The sequence below is a fragment of the Leucoraja erinacea genome, chromosome 17 (genome assembly GCF_028641065.1).
Source record: "Leucoraja erinacea ecotype New England chromosome 17, Leri_hhj_1, whole genome shotgun sequence".
NCBI classification, from domain to species: Eukaryota; Metazoa; Chordata; class Chondrichthyes; order Rajiformes; family Rajidae; genus Leucoraja; species Leucoraja erinaceus.
The window spans coordinates 30,392,254-30,408,913 of NC_073393.1; the positions used below are offsets into that span (position 1 = coordinate 30,392,254).

At 43.8% G+C, this 16,660-nt stretch overlaps 1 protein-coding gene across 1 annotated transcript in view; it reads right to left on the reverse strand.

Moving 5' to 3' along the window:
- The window catches only part of LOC129705363 (putative phosphoenolpyruvate synthase), a 124,169-nt gene that overhangs the window by 51,089 nt on the left and 56,420 nt on the right, over window positions 1-16,660 (reverse strand). The window contains exons 17-20 of the mRNA XM_055648909.1: window positions 15,708-15,825; window positions 14,651-14,751; window positions 13,019-13,090; window positions 4,242-4,348 (exon numbers count right to left, since the gene is read on the reverse strand). Of these exons, the coding sequence (XP_055504884.1) occupies window positions 4,242-4,348; window positions 13,019-13,090; window positions 14,651-14,751; window positions 15,708-15,825 (398 nt within the window). The remainder of the gene's footprint in view (window positions 1-4,241; window positions 4,349-13,018; window positions 13,091-14,650; window positions 14,752-15,707; window positions 15,826-16,660) is intronic.

A 16,660-nucleotide genomic window follows, 5' to 3' on the forward strand; every position in this document is an offset into this window, starting at 1 on the left:
ATAGCAGCACATTTGGAAAGTGGTGAAATCATTGGACAAAGTCAGCATGGATTTACGAAAAGTAAATCATGTCTGACGAATCTTACAAAAGAGCTCATTGTCGACTTCAGGAGGCACAGCACCGACTTAGCCCCCCTACACATCAACGGCGAGTGTGTGGAGAGGGTCAACACCTTCCGGTTTCTCGGCGTCCATATCGCTGCTGACATCTCCTGGACGGACAACACGACAGCGGTCATCAAGAAGGCTCAGCAGCGGCTGCACTTCCTGAGGGTCCTCAGGAAGCACAACCTGGACTCTAACCTGCTGCTGACCTTCTACCGCTCGTCCATCGAGAGCCTGCTGACATACTGCATTACAGCATGGTATGGCAGCTGCACCATGGCAGACAGGGAGAGGCTTCAGAGGGTAACCAGGACAGCGCAGAGGATCATTGGCTGCCCTCTCCCCCCCCTGATGGACATCTACACCTCCCGCTGCCTTAGCAGGGCAAAGAAGATCATCAAAGACAGCTCCCATCCTGCGTTTGGACTGTTCGACCTGCTGCCCTCTGGAAGGCGCTATAGGTGCATCAAATCCCGGGACAAACAGACTCAGGAACAGTTGCTTTCCGAGAATTATATCTACTATGAATTCAAATTCACACATGCACTGACTACACCTACTAACACGGACTTCCATCTGTATATATGTGTATATGTATGTAGCGCCGCAGAATTTGTGAACCTATTCCCCCCCCCCCCCACCTCCCTTCTGTTTTTTGTTTTTTCTGTTTCTTGTTTTTTGTGCTAAATTGTATGTATGCACTGAGTACGAGCAGCTTTCAGTTTCACTGTACATGTATAGTGACAATAAATGGCATATCTAAAATATCTTATAGAATTTTTCGAGGATGTAACAAGTAGCGTGGATAGGGGAGAACCAGTGGATGTGGTGTATTGGGAGTTCAGTATTGATGTAGATAGAGAACTGGCTGGCAAACAGGAAGCAAAGAGTAGGAGTAAACGGGTCCTTTTCACAATGGCAGGCAGTGACTAGTGGGGTACCGCAAGGCTCAGTGCTGGGACCCCAGCTATTTACAATATATATTAATGATCTCGATGAGGGAATTGAAGGCAATATCTCCAAGTTTGCAGATGACACTACGCTGGGGGGCAGTGTTAGCTATGAGGAGGATGCTAGGAGACTGCAAGGTGACTTGGATAGGCTGGGTGAGTGGGCAAATGTTTGGCAGATAATGTATAATGTGGATAAATGTGAGGTTATCCATTTTGGTGGCAAAAACAGGAAAGCAGACTATTATCTCAATGGTGGCTGACTAGGAAAAGGGGAGATGCAGCGAGACCTGGGTGTCATGGTACACCAGTCATTGAAAGTAGGCATGCAGGTGCAGCAGGCAGTGAAGAAAGCGAATTGTATGTTAGCTTTCATAGCAACATGATTTGTGTATAGGAGCAGGGAGGTTCTACTGCAGTTGTACAGGGTCTTGGTGAGACCACACCTGGAGTATTGCGTACAGTTTTGGTCTCCAAATCTGAGGAAGGACATTATTGCCATAGAGGGAGTGCAGAGAAGGTTCACCAGACTGATTCCTGGGATGTCAGGACTGTCTTATGAAGAAAGACTGGATAGACTTGGTTTATACTCTCTAGAATTTAGGAGATTGAGAGGGGATCTTATAGAAACTTACAAAATTCTTAACGGGTTGGACAGGCTAGATGCAGTAAGATTGCTCCCGATGTTAGGGAAGTCCAGGACAAGGGGGCACAGCTTAAGGATGAGGGGGAAATCCTTTAAAACCGAGATGAGAAGAACTTTTTTCACACAGAGAGTGGCGAATCTCTGGAACTCTCTGCCACAGAGGGTAGTTGAGGCCAGTTCATTGGCTATATTTAAGAGGGAGTTAGATGTGGCCCTTGTGGCCAAGGGGATCAGAGGGTATGGAGAAAAGGCAGGTACGGGATACTGAGTTGGATGATCAGCCATGATCATATTGAATGGCGGTGCAGGCTCGAAGGGCCGAATGGCCTACTCCTGCACCTAACTTCTATGTTTCTATGTTTCTATGCTGGTCAAGAAGTCCAGAAGCCAGTTGCTGTGGGGGCCACAAGGCCACGAATATCCAGAAGATTAGGGATTAATTAATTTGGTATTTGGTGTTGAAGACTGGAGATATGGTCAATCAATAGCATCCTGACACAAGAGTTCTTATTGTCAAGGTGATCCAGGGCTCAATGTAATGCAAGACTGATTTTTCCTGTATCCAAATGGCAATGGGTCTAAACAGTCCAGAAGATTTGTGGAATGTGGGCCATTCCCAATTTTTCAAAGCCCTTCATCGTGGTCAATGTCAGACATAAAAGACTCAAAAGACTAAACTGAGTACGCCTGCTTCTATGTTTAGATTTCAATTTAGAAGAAAGCACCCTCCTGAAACATTAATTCTTGTTTCATGGACATTAAGTTTATGTCAAAATTCCATTGTGCATTCCTTCCTCTGACTGTGGGTGCTATGCCAGCACCAAGGAGAGAACCATGTGCAGATCTGGGAGTTTTAAAGTTACCTGGAAGCCTGTCAGGTCAACAGCCTACAAGGAAGTGTGAGTCATGGGCTTGCAAGATGTAATGGGCTTGCAAGAAGTTCTATCAGGTCAAGAGGTCGTCTACTTGTAGGGAGAGAAACAGAAGTACATAGGACAACTGCTGGAGCAACTGCAGATTTGAGGGCATTGAATGCAAGTTGAGGCCCTCTTCTTTTGTATAACGGAATTCTGCTGGTTATCCAATTCCCAGTAGAGGGAGAATTATTTTTGAGTGGGTTATGTGATTCCCAAGAAAGAAGAGCTGGCTTTTTCATCAAACTGAGACAATTGATTTTCATGCGAGCTCTGAATTATCTCACTTCACTGGCTTTGATTGTGATTTCCGGAAATTGTGCTTTTTGCAAGAAAAGTCAATTGTGTAATGGTTGTCCTGACTCACATTTGGCACTGTAGCATGCAGGTGCAAGTCACTGGTCGTCAGATGTGGCACAGCCAAACTCAGCACATGGTTTAGTTTAGTTTAGTTTAGAGATACAGCGTGGAAGCAGGCCCTTCGGCCCTTCGCTCTGACCAACGATCACCCGTACACTACTTTTATGTTATACCAGTTTTGCATCTTACACACTAGGGGCAATTTTACAATTTTACAAAACCCTGTATGTCTTTAGGATGTGGAAGGAAACCGGAGCACCCGGAAAAAGCCCACTGGTCACAGGGACAACGTGCAAACTCCACACTAACAGCACCCATGGTCAGGATCAAACCAGAGTCTCTGGCACTGTAAGGCACCAACTCTAGTGTAGTGTGTGTGGGAACATGACCCATCAACTTGCTTATAGTCGTTTAGCTCATTTGTAACAAAATTGTGTTACTTACAGCTGAACACATGAGACAGCTTGAGTTTAAAGTTTAGGAATGGGTTCTATCTGTGTTTGTTAATGATTGTGACCACGGAATGTAATGGGGCAATATTTGTAAAACATATTTTTATCTCTGAATCTCTTAAATTTTATGTTTCACTTGTATGAATCATGAAAGATTAGCAGTATCCAAGTCTATTTGTCTTACCATGGACTCTGGAGATTCCCTCTCTGTTCCAATCTGACATACTCACAAACACAACCTGAATCTACACATTTCAAATTACCTGACACTTAAATACAGGTTGAGGCATGTTAATGTCAGGCGAATTTCAAAGACAACTTGCAAAAGGTAGATAGAGGAAGGTGCTGATTAGGTAGACAAAAGTGCTGGAGAAACTCAGCGGGTGCAGCAGCATCTATGGAGCAAAGGAAATAGGCAACGTTTCGGGTTTCAGACTGATTCGGTGTCAATTCCTTAAATACTATCAAAAGAGAGTACAAATTGAGTTGTTTGTGTTCATTGGTTTACTCATGTGGAAGTGAATATTGGAAAGAATGTATATCTGGCAGTTTGACAACCTTCTGTAAGTGTTCAGTGGTTAACAGCCATTGACAAGTAACTCCCCATACCTCTGAAATGTCTTGCAACACAATTACTGGGTGTGTTTTACAAGAAAGCTACTCAATCCATTGAGGGATGAACATTTAAACATAAATATAAATGATGGATGTGAAATAATTACTCACCACTCCAAACTGGTTAAGCAAAATAAATTCCAATGGCCTATATAAATACATTAACAATTTGTCAAGAAGGGAAAATAAAGTTCCCTACCCTATATTTGAAGTAGTCATCCATTCATAGTCCGTAGCCAAGGCTGAATCAAACTCGTGCATCAACTCAAACTCTGACACAGTGTCAAATGTCGTTATTGGTCTCGCCTGAAAAGTTAAACAAATGACCATCAGTGTGATGCTTATCAAAATTTACAATTTGATCTTACAGAATTGGCTGTGCTTGCAGTTTTTCCAGCATGCATCTCTGATAGGACTCCACCAAACAGCCACCCCTTTGACTCCCTTTATATTTCATGCTGCATTGGGAATAGTCACCATAGTCATATTCTCCCCCCCCCCCCCCCCCCCCCCCCCCTCCCCGAAGATAGAAAAGCTCAAAGTATGTGGGCAAAAGATAGAAAAGCTTGAAAGTTTATCAAACTCTTGACAAAATATATTCCCAAGAAAACATTTTATATCTGCACTTTCTCTCAGCTTAACACTATATTCTGCATCTTCTTATTCTATCTTTTTTTTTACCTGATGTACTCAAGTATGGTATGATTTGCCTGGATAGGACACACACTAACGTTTTCACTGTATCTTGGTGTATGTGACAATAATAAACCAATAAAAGTACATCAAGGTTCTCATGAGTTTAATACTTTTCAACTTTCAGTTTAGTACTAGTTCAATACTCCAAGTTTATGAGTATTAGGATATCTGACCTCCTGTTCAAAAATGGATGCTGACCATCATAAACTGAATGAAGTTGCACCATCTGTCGGCTTGTAACACATTATAAATGATTAACCGCATTGAACCTTTAATAGAGGGTTGATGAAGGCATGTGCGGACGTGGCGCTGACGGACGAGAGGCTGAGGCAAAGAAGTCAAAGCCAAAGAACTGAATTGAAACGAGGCCGAAACGCCAATAAACCGAAAGATTACGAAGACGAAACGCCTACTAACCGAAAGGATGGGACGCCTAAAAGCCAACAAACCGAAAGGCTGTGTAGCCTAAAAGCAAACTTACCAAATGGCCACTCTGTCGAAACGCCACCTACCTGAAAGGTGGCGTCGCCTACAGACTAACGAACCGACTGCCGCTCAACAGAAAGGTCCAATAACAGACATGACTTTGCCGGGATGCGGGACGTGTCAATGGGGTGGGACTGATGATAGAGGGCGCGATGATTGGAGGAGGGAGACGTGGCACAGACCTGCGCCTCATCCGCAGGCAGGATCGATCCCAGCCGAGTGACCCCCCCCCCCCCCCCATTGGTGGCCGGAGCAGAGAGACGCAGCTAGCATAGTGAAACAGCACTTAACCCAGCTCAACTCTGCCTGTCCCGCCAGGTTAACCTGCCTGGGCTTGCGGGAAATATGGCCAGCGTGGAGAAGCAGCGCTGGTATCCCGTCAGTCCAGACAGGGCTGTAGTTAACCCGGCGAGGCAGGCAGTTGAGCTGCATTTGGCGCTCGATTGAGCCTCCAAAGCTTATTCCCCTGATTCCCCCTCCAAAAAATTGTGTCCCCTGTCCCCTCCATGGTTTGATAGCGAGTTCCCCACTTGCATACATCAGTGCAATCAAACCATGAGTGCATACAATAGGTAGTGCAAAATGGGAAAGACAGATCTTTCACCACATTTACCAGTCAAGCTCTCAAAAACCAGCTTCTGCCCGTGATCCAAATGCTACATTTACACTTATCTACTGTGTTGACAGAATTCATTCACACTTTTAGAGGCTCATCATCTATCTACATACAAATCTATTTCAGAGCATGCAATCTAAGAATGCAACACTAGGACAGATATTTTAGAATGGCTTTATCTTTGCTAATCATCTCTCCGGATCTCAGATTACCAGTCCACTTATAAAGAGCATAGAACAGTACAGCACAGAAACAGGCCCTTTGGCCCACAATGTCTGTGCCAATCATCATGCCAATCTTCAAGTCATGGTCACTTCCTTTTCCGCGCATATATAACTGGATATTTATGCCTGTTATCATTTTTGGCTCAATTTTATTTCCATGGAGTCTAACATGCCGGGCATCTCTCCAACATTGCCATTAGGAACACATTGGACAAAGATGCTTAATCTGGTCTTTCTGCTCCTTATCCGCCACCCGTTCTCACTGTGTTACAGATCTGCCTTAACTCAACCTATCCCCCTCTTCCACCATTGCTGTAATCTCTACAAAACTCATATTGCTGATAAAAGGTGGTCAGCCTGAAATGCTGGCTGACTCTTTTTCCCACAGATACTGCCTCACCTGGTATGTGTTTTTAGCATTTTCTGATTTGATTTCAAATTTCCTGGATTTGTACTTTTCTTTGGTAAATCACAAGCTGTGTAGATTCATCCTATCAATGTAGCTAAGCAATCTCAATGTCCTTCATGACAGTTTGCTTTAGATAGGTGCGATACTTTGCCTGCCTCTTCATTTGTGAGTATAGGATGCAAAGTATATGTGCGCTCAATGATATCTTAATCATTGTCTGTTTTAGAGTGTACACACAAGGAGTTCAAACAAATCATGTATAGTTAATTCAAGGTATATTCACAGGCTAATGTTGAAACTTTGTACAGGTATAAACAGCGTTGCAAACCCGACACATTCCTTAAAGAGGGGGCACCCCAAGAGCAACAATTTGCAATCCACAACCAATATTACAAATATTACAGATAGACACAAAATGCTGGAGTAACTCAGCAGGTGAGGCAGCATCTATAGAGAGAAGGAATGGTGGCATTTCGGGTCGAGACCCTTCTTCAGACTGATGTCGGGGGAGCGGGAAAAATATAGAAAGTGAGCGGAGACAGTAGGACATAGGAGAACTGGGAAAGGGGAGAGGAATGAGAGAGAAAGCAAGGGCTATTTGGAATTAGAGAAGTCAATGTTCATACCGCTGGGATGTAAAATACCCAAACGAAATATAAGGTGCTCTGCCTCCAATTTACGCTGGGCCTCACTCTGACAATGGAGGAGGTCACATTACAGTCAGGTGGTTCTCTTAGAAACAAAGCCAAAGATGATTGAGGGATGGATCCCTAACGATGCAAAAGATCATCTGGCTTAGGTGACATTAATGGAAATAAGATGTTCCCAATGATCTGCTCCCAGTCACCGAAAATCAGATCAAACCCATTATCCCTGGGTTTCTTATCTCTGACTAGACTTTAGAGACACAGCGTGAAAACAGGTCCTTCGGCCTACTGTGTCCGTGCTAACCAGTGATGACCCCATACACTAGCACTATCCTACACACCAGGGATAATTTACAATTTTCCAAAGGCAATTAACTTACAAACCTACACATCTTTGGTGAGTAGAAGGAAACCGGTGCTCCCGGAGAAAACCCACGCGGTTACAGGGAGAACATCCAAGCTTCATATAGACAGCCCCCTTAGTCAGGATTGAACCTGGGTCTCTGGCACTGAGTGCACTGACACAAAGCAGCAAATCTACGGTTGCACCATTGTGCCACCGCTCTGGCCCCATTTAAGGGCTTTGCATCTTTAGTCTGTGTTTCCGTAAATCCCTGATCCAGCTGAATCAATTAGGTCTCAAGACCCAAGCTTAGCCAAAAGAAAGACCTGAACACCATGTGTGTAAGGAGTCCCAACCATAACCACAACCATCAGAAGCAGCCTCCACGCCTGTTTAATGATGTTATGTCTGCCGACTATGTGATATTTAGATAACTAGATACAGACACAGCATGGTGGAGACTTAATTAGGGCTTCCAAAAAAAGAAATCAGATCGTTAGGTGAGACTTGAGAACTTGCAAGAGTCTGGAGAAAGATCAGGGGAATAGGGTTAGCATGATTCCTCTGACAGAAGCCAGCTTCATCTTAATGAGCTGGATGGCCTCCTGTGCTTCAACAATTCCCTGATCTTGTCACCTGCAGAAATGTTATTTACTCATCCAGCACAACCAAAAATGACAATTACACAATAAATGGTTACACAACTTGTCGTAAAACTTAGAGGCTCCTCACCACTTTCTCAAGGGAATGAGCAGTGCCAAGATCCTCATGAATAATTTTAAATTTAAAAACAAAAAATGGAAGTTAATTAATTTCAAAATCTGGAAATAACCAATATTTGTAAAAGTGAGCATGACATGTGAAGTTTCGGGGTGTGACCATTATTCAGACTCTAACCCACCATGTCAACATGACCCGAAATGTCACCTATCTTTGTTCTCCAGAGATGCTGCCTAATCTGCTGGGTTACTCCAGCACTTTTTTTCCTCAGGGCAATTTGGTTTGGGTAAAAATTTGATTTTGTTTACTCGTTACATCCAAATCATAACATAAAGTCATAGAGTCATACAGCATGGAACCAGGCTCTTCAGCCCAACTTGCCCATGATGACCAAGATGCCCCATCTACAATAATCCCACCTGTCCGCATTTGACCCATATGCCTCAAAACCTTTTCTATCCATGTAATTGCCCAAATATCTATTAAATATTGTTATAGTACCTGCCTCAACTTCCCCCTCATTCTATATACCCACCAACCTCTGTGTGAAAAACATTGAAAAAAAAATATAGGGTAAATAAACAGTATGTGAACACCCGACATCCGTAGAGCCTGTACATACAAATGAACGTTTGAGAGAATGTGGGATGGATTTGCTGGCTGTTGTGGGGCTACAGGCAACTATCGACACTAGCTGCAATCTTGCCACATTGAACCCAGGAAGAATAATATTAGTTAACACATTGACATCCATTTTGTGACTCAAATCCAGAGTGACACTGTCTGGACCAGCAGCAATGTCTTTTTTTTTAAAACTTTAATAGTATTGTGCAGTAAAACATTATAAAATACTATCTTTATTAGGCTGAGATACTGTAGGCTCGGTTAAATTTGTTAATATATGCTTCATTAATAAGAATGGCGAAACTAGATTTAAAATGCTTCTTTGGGAATGGACAACCCACCTCTGTATGCTCCTTCTGCCGCATGGAAACACCGTTTGCACTTGCATTTCCATACGTATAAGAACTGTTCTGCTGAACGAAACAGTGCTGTAACCTAGTCAATCTGGAAAATCTCTGATCACATGGATTAATGGTGCACCACTGTGCAGTGACACAAGCATGGGTTAAGTATTTTATTCTGAAGGACCAGAGTTTGGCTATCATAGTGGAAATTATTCTTATGTGTTACAGGGACACAGATGTGAAAATAATTCTGTCTTTTGCAATTCTTCACAGGAAACATCTACACCTGGTCCAATGAGGGGTTTATTCCATTATTCTGTTATTCCATCTCAGTGTTGTTTTCAACACAATTTAAAACTTTAGCATGAGAACTCTGAGGTTCAATTGCTGATAAATAGGAAATATGCAATATGCTATGATACATTTCCATTACCTTCTGACGGCCCCACTCCCCCAAGTACTGTACATTATCATAGACTGCAGAAGTGCCAATTGATTAAGCACACCCTTTAATAACCCTCTTGCTGTTAATATTACGACATAAAAACATTCAAGTTGCCAGTGAGAATCCCATAATTTTCCAAAGCCACAAAATATTGTATTGTATTGTATTGTATTTTAATGACCACACAGCCAGGCTGGTGGAATTTTGGGTTGTCAGCAGCGATACAATAATAAAGAACACACAACCACAATAAAAAAAATAAATAAACAAACAAACAAACAAATAAATAAATAAATAAATAAATAAATTGATAAATAAAAATGTAACACAAACATCCACCACAGCATTCATCACTGTGATGGAAGGTACAAAAATGTGGCCAGTCCTCCTCCATTTCCCCCCCGTGGACCGGACCAGAGTCCAGAGTCAGTCCAGGATCGGCTCTTCCTCACCGGAGACCGCGGCTTTAAGTTGTTGTAGGCCGCAGGCCGGCGGTCGAGATTTAAAGTCTCTGCCGCAGCCAGAAGCACCGTAGACTGCAGGGCCGGCGGTCGAAGCTCCCCTCCAGGGGTGTTGGTAATTCCATGCCGGACCCGCGGTAGAAGTTGGCCGCGGGCCGGCAGTGGCGGCTTCTTCTTCCCCCGGGTCCCTCATGAGGGATCCCGGGCTGTAGACGCCGCACCAGCTGGAGCTCTGCAGACCGCGATTTCAGGCTGCGACTTCAGGCTGCCGGCTGCCCCGGGCCAGCGGAACGGAGCGCTCCCCTCCAGCGAGCCCCAACGAGGGCTCACCCGCTCCACGCCGAGAGTCCACGCTGCGCCTGCCGCTGAAGCCCCGGGCGCGTCTCCGGGAAAGGCCGCGCTGTTCCTTGATGTTCGGCCACGGGGGAGGCGACCTGGAAAAAAGTCGCCTCTCCATGGAGGAGGCGACCGAAGCGGTTTCCCCCTTACCCCCCCACACCACCCCCCACACAAAACACACAAAGAAACACAAAATACATACTTTAAAACACACTAAAAAATAAGAAAAAGTTGAAAAAAAACTGACGCGCTGCTGACATGGCCGCTGCCAGAGCAGCGCCCCCTACCTCTATGACAAGTCCAATGTGTGTGAGTATATCCTACAGCTAGAAGAGCCAACTTGAGTTTAACATTTGACACAGCAGGACACAATTGGCACACAAAAAAAACATTGAAACACTGGTCCCACCTATGTTATCCATATACTCGCCCAAATGTTTTTTAAACATTGTGATAGTACCTGCCTCAACTAGTCCTCTGGCAGCTCGTTCCATATTCCTATCACCCTTTGTGAAAAAAGTTGCCACTCAGGTTCCTATTAAATCTTGCCCCCCTCATGTTAAACATGCATCGTGACTGGAAGGTTGTCCAGTAATGAAGTCCAGAAGCTAGTTGCAGGTGGAGATAACAAGGCCAAGTTTAGAGATAAGCTTCTTTGGTTTTGTAGCCTTTTAAACTCTCATCCATCAAACAACCAAACCCAACATTGGAACATTGTCACTAGGTCGTGGATTATACCTAATTATTACTTTGTCCTTCCCTTAAGTGCCCACCATCTGTTTGGACGCCAACTTTGTTAACCATATTATCTTTTGGACAGGGACTGGGTCAATAGATACCTGTGAACAAATCTACTATCTACTGTGGTCTTGTTTTCTGTGCCTATCCACATCCCATCTATCTCCCATACCTCCCCACACCCCAACTATGTAACCCATTCCCATTGATATCATTTTTGTATGTGTAATCATCAGACATACTTATTCTTCTTCCTCCAAAGACAGTGATCAATCCCTGGACCAAAATAAACACATTTACTGGAAGAACTCAGCAGAGAAGTAGCATTGTGGTAGTGGAATTGTTGGCACTTCAGACAATTGTTGACAATTCTGAGTCACAACCTTCTTTCCCCCCATAAAGGCTGCTTTAACTTAGTTACTCCAGCAATTTGTTTTCATTGTAATTTCTAGCATCCGTAGTTCCTCATGTCTTAATTTTACGACATATGCTTGGAATCAGTTCCTTCTAATTCTGAGCTCTCACCCACAGTATCTCATAACTCACCCAGTGTATTTTTACCCGGTATCTCTTGCAAGAGATTCTCATTACTGTTTACTTGGCAAAGGGACAGATGTGCTGCAGCTGCTGTGGCACTTACACTTTCAGGATAGCGATCAAGTGTGCAAATAGACAATAGACAATAGGTGCAGGAGTAGGCCATTTGGCCCACCGAGCCAGCACCGCCTTTCAATGTGATCATGGCTGATCATCCCCAATCAGCACCCCGTTCCTGCCTTCTCCCCATATCCCCTGACTCCACTATTTTTAAGATCCCTATCTAGCTCTTGAAAGCATCCAGCGAACCAGCCTCCACCTCCCACCCCAAGTCAGAGAATTCCACAGACTCACCACTCTCTGTGAGAAAAAGTGTTTCCTCGTCTCCGTTCTAAATGGCTAACTCCTTATTCTTAAACTGTGGCCCCTGGTTTTGGACTCCCCCAACATCGGGAACATGTTTCCTGCCTCTAGCGTGTCCAAGCCCTTAACAATCTTATATGTTTCAATGAGATGCGCTCTCATCCTTCTAAACGCTGGTCTGATTACCTGGGCTACTCATGCTACAGCTCCTACAGTTATTTCATCAAGTCCAGCCAGCTACCTGGCAAGAAATCTTCCTGGTCTATGGAAACGATTCACCTACAAAGTGTAAAAGCAGAACAGTTGGGAGTGGAAGTATTATAACCCAACTGCATTATTCTGCCTGAAAGAACTGAAGTCGTGATTCAAAACAGATTTTTTTAAATCAATAAAATAATTGGAACATTTGACATTAATCTACAGCCAAATGGAATATATTGGACTGGTTGGACCGTGTTTTCAGCGTACAATATTAATCTCTATAGCATGACACATTCAAAAATGGATCCTAGTCCCACTGTTTAATATTAGCTCTGCGAATCAGAGAGCTACTAAGTGAATGTACGTAGAGGGTACCTACAAGTAAGACAATGAAAGCCAAAATATATTTAGCTGACCAACAGTTCTCAAGGAGGATCAAAATCCTCCAAATAAATTTTCCTTTAATTGTAACCATAAATAACAAACAGTTAACAATCATAAGCCATGAAGTGCTTCGAAGGATCACTGTCAATGATACAAGACTTGATTTGAAAAAGAGTTGCATTTTTTTGATTGCTCCATGGAATTATAAACTGTTCAGTGCCAACTCGCAGAACGGCTTGGAAAATATTATGGAAAAGCTAGGATTCATACAATGTGGCGCTCTTAACTCGCTGCTCTGTGCTCCGTGTGCAAGATACGCTGAGGTGGGGAATTCAATCCTTTCAGACCCAACAAGGTGTGTTTTCTGCCATTGCTTTATTTCAAAATAAAACATCTTACCTGCAATAAATAAATGCGTGCTCCTTTTATTGCCCACTCAATATCTCTCGGGGTTCTGTACATTTTTTGCACCTGGTATATAAAAACATACAAAACCCTCATGAATTTTCACCACATGAATCTCTGAGATGTATTTAGACACAGGAAACTGCAGATGCTGGAATCTTGAGCAAAAATGCATAGTGCTAGAGAAACTCAGCGGGTCCGACAGCACCTGTGGAAGGAATGGATAGAGAACTATGGACAGATCGGCAGATCGAATAAACAGATCGGCACCCTTCTTCTTCGATTTCACCATCTGAAGAAGGGTCCTGAAACATTATCTGTCCATTCCCTCCACAGGTGCTGCCTGACCTGCTGAGTTCCTCCAACACTATGCTTTGGAGAGAGTGCAGAAGATATTCATAAGGAGATGATGGACAAATTTGGATTGTTTTTTCTCGAGCACCAGGAGCTGAGGGCAAACCTGATATCAGCATTGAACATTAGGAGAGACAGAGATAGATTAAACCTTTTCTCAAGGTTTACATGGCAAAGACTGGAGGACCTAGCTTTAAGGTGGAAAGTTTAAAAGAGATGGCGGAGAAAGTTTTTTGAACAGGAGAGTGGTAAGTGCCTGGAAAATGCTGCCAAGGGTGATGGAGGCAGCAGATATGATAGTGGTGTTTAAGAGACTTTTAGATAAGTACATGATTGTGTCGGCAATGAAGAGATACAGAGTAGGTGTAGGCAGAGGGGATTTGTTTCATTTGGCATCAAGTTTGGCAAAGACATTATAGGTCGCAATGCCTGTTCCTGTGCTGTACTGTTGTATGGTCACTGTTCTTCCTGATGGGAACAGCGAGATGAAGGCTTGGCCAGGATGGTGAGGGTCTTTGATGATAGTAGTTGCCTTCTTGAGGCAGTGCAACCTGTAGATCTGTGATGGACTAGGTGACATCAACCACCTTCTGAAGCCTCCTTCATTTGTGAACGTTAGAATTACCAAACCAGACTGTGATGTCACCAGTCCATCACAGTATGCCCTCCACGGTACACCTGTAGAATGAGAGTGTCCCGGAGACATGCCGAATCACGCTCCAGGAAGTTGAGCCCTGGAGCGTTAACTACTGCTCCTTTGTCCTACCACTTGTGTATTTACCTTTGGTCAATTATTCCCAAATTCCTTCCCAAGCAAGCACAATGTAGAAATATGCAACTTGAACTGTCGTTGTCTGGTTTGGCCAAATGATCAATGTCACCGCTTATGACTAAATCACAATTAATGGAAGCTAATTGTCTAAAATTATGAGAGGCATGGATTGAGTTAGTCGGAGAAAGTCAAAATGTCAAATATTAGAGGATATAGTTTTAAAATGAGATGTGAAAACCTTAAAGAAGATGTGCAAAGAGAGTGGTAAGTGCATGGATGCATGGCAAGGGGAGGTGGTACAAATAGATACAAATGGAGTGTTTAATGGGTGGTTAGACAGGCACGAGCAGGCAAAGTATAGCAAGATGGGGACCATGTTCAGGCAGATGTGATTAGTTTGATTGGCAAAAATGGCAGGCAAAAGTGCCTGTTCCTGTGTCGCACTGGTTCTATGTTCTCTATTAACCAATTCTAAATATTCTGTGTGCAACAATACAAACCTGAAAGGCCACTTGTCCTAATCTTAGAATCATATTCTCTGCCAGGCAGCATTTTGAAGCATCTGAAACTAGAGTGTATTCAACCATAACTCCACCTTCATCTGCAATTACGAAAAGACTCTGGTAAGTGTTGTGAAGAATAGTTCTCGTTATCTCATTTTAATTCAGGTTCAAGCTTTGGTTCCATTGTTTATACGTTTTGTTGGGAAGGGGCAAAGTTGGGAGTGTTTTGCAGGGGGTTTGGATGTGTCCTTGTGGTGAAGCGGGGCTGAGATGGGAGAGACAAAGGCTGATTGCAAGGAGCTTTAGTGTGATTTAGTTAGCAGCTAGAGATTGAGTGTGGATCATAGTGTGCGATTCAGGGGGTGACATGCAGTTGAGTTTTGAAAGTGATCGCAATGGAGTGAGAAGTAAATGTGGGAGAAGTCATGGGAGATTGTGATGGTCTGAGGTTTATCACAGGGGAATTATGGCTCATTGCTAACAGGTGTGCTAATTGCTCATGTGGTTGTTACTTTAGGAGATTTTGTGTGAGGGATGATTTACAGAGAGAGCTTGTTGGGGATAAAGTTTAGCAGTGACATGTCTTGCTGTGATGCCTGAATTGTATCTTTGGGACTTTGCAGTTCCCATAAGGCTTTGGGTTTAGGTTTGACATTTTTAGCTTTTTAAATTCCACCAACTGAGCTCCCCTCCCCCGCACCCCCTCTCCCTAACTTTTACCAAACAATTGCCGCTGGTTTGCTACCACCGTGGGCAGCACGGTGGAGTTGCTGCCTCACAGCGCTGGAGACACGGGTTCGATCCCAACTACGGGTGCTGTCTGTACGGAGTTTGTACGTTCTCCCAGTGACCGCGTGGGTTTTCTCTGAGATCTTCGGTTTCCCCCCCCACACTCCAAAAGATGTACAGGTATGTACGTTAATTGGCTTGGAGTATGTGTAAATTGTCCCCAGTGTGTGCAAGCTAGTGTTAATATGCGTGTCTCGCTGGTCGGTGCAGACTCGGTGGGCCGAAGGGCTTGTTTCCGCGCTGTATCTCTAAACTAAACACTTACCTGCTTGCCGGACAAACATCTGCTTTGTTCCCACTTCCTTTTTGAGGATGTGACACTGGCCTTTCAAATTGCACGAAAGGGTGATGGTGTCAGGCTCAACGTTGCCATGCACCACAGACTGGAACAAAGCACAAAAGTACAGGATTAATCTGTCCACAATATGTCTCACTTTCAGATCTACTTCGGTAATCTCTTGCAGACTGACCTAGGCAGGCTGTAATAAAGGGGCAATATGTAACACAGCATAATCTTTTCTTTTTTAGCTTTTTATACATTCAATTCAATAATAGCATTAGATAAAACACGACTATTTCACTTGGTATACAACCCAGTGGTATGATCCCCTTTCCTCCCTCATCCTCCCTGCCCCCCCCACCCCTGTCTCCCTTCCTTCACCAGTTGGTTAATCAGTTCTACAGTTTGTAATGATGTATCCCTCTTGGGATCACACTGTCCCTAGCCCACAGTCACATTCAGCCTATATGGGAAATTCCCTGCCTGAGATCATCTTTTATCAACTCAGATTTGTCCTGGTTCTTTGTTGCGTGCAGATTCCTTTCCCGCCCCCCTTTGTCCCCCTATAATCTGTCTGAAGAAGCATCCTAATCCAAAATATCACCTATCCATTTTCTCCACAGATGCTTCCAAAACCATGGAACCTACCCACCATTCTCTTCATGAACAATGTCCTGTTTCTGCAGTGCATGCAAAGTGCATAGCTGTTCCTCAACAAGACTATTTTGAGAACAGCTTCCTGGATCCTGGATCCAAATTAGAAAAAAAGCTGCGGGCATGTGGAAAAAACGCTTGCTATTTCCCCTCCAAGTTGGACATTATCCTGACTTGGAAAATGTCATAATTCCCTTCCTCTGTCCAGATGAAGGATCCTGACCTATCATGTTGACTGTCCCTCTGCTCCACAGATGCTGCTCAACCCGAGGAGTTCCTCCAGA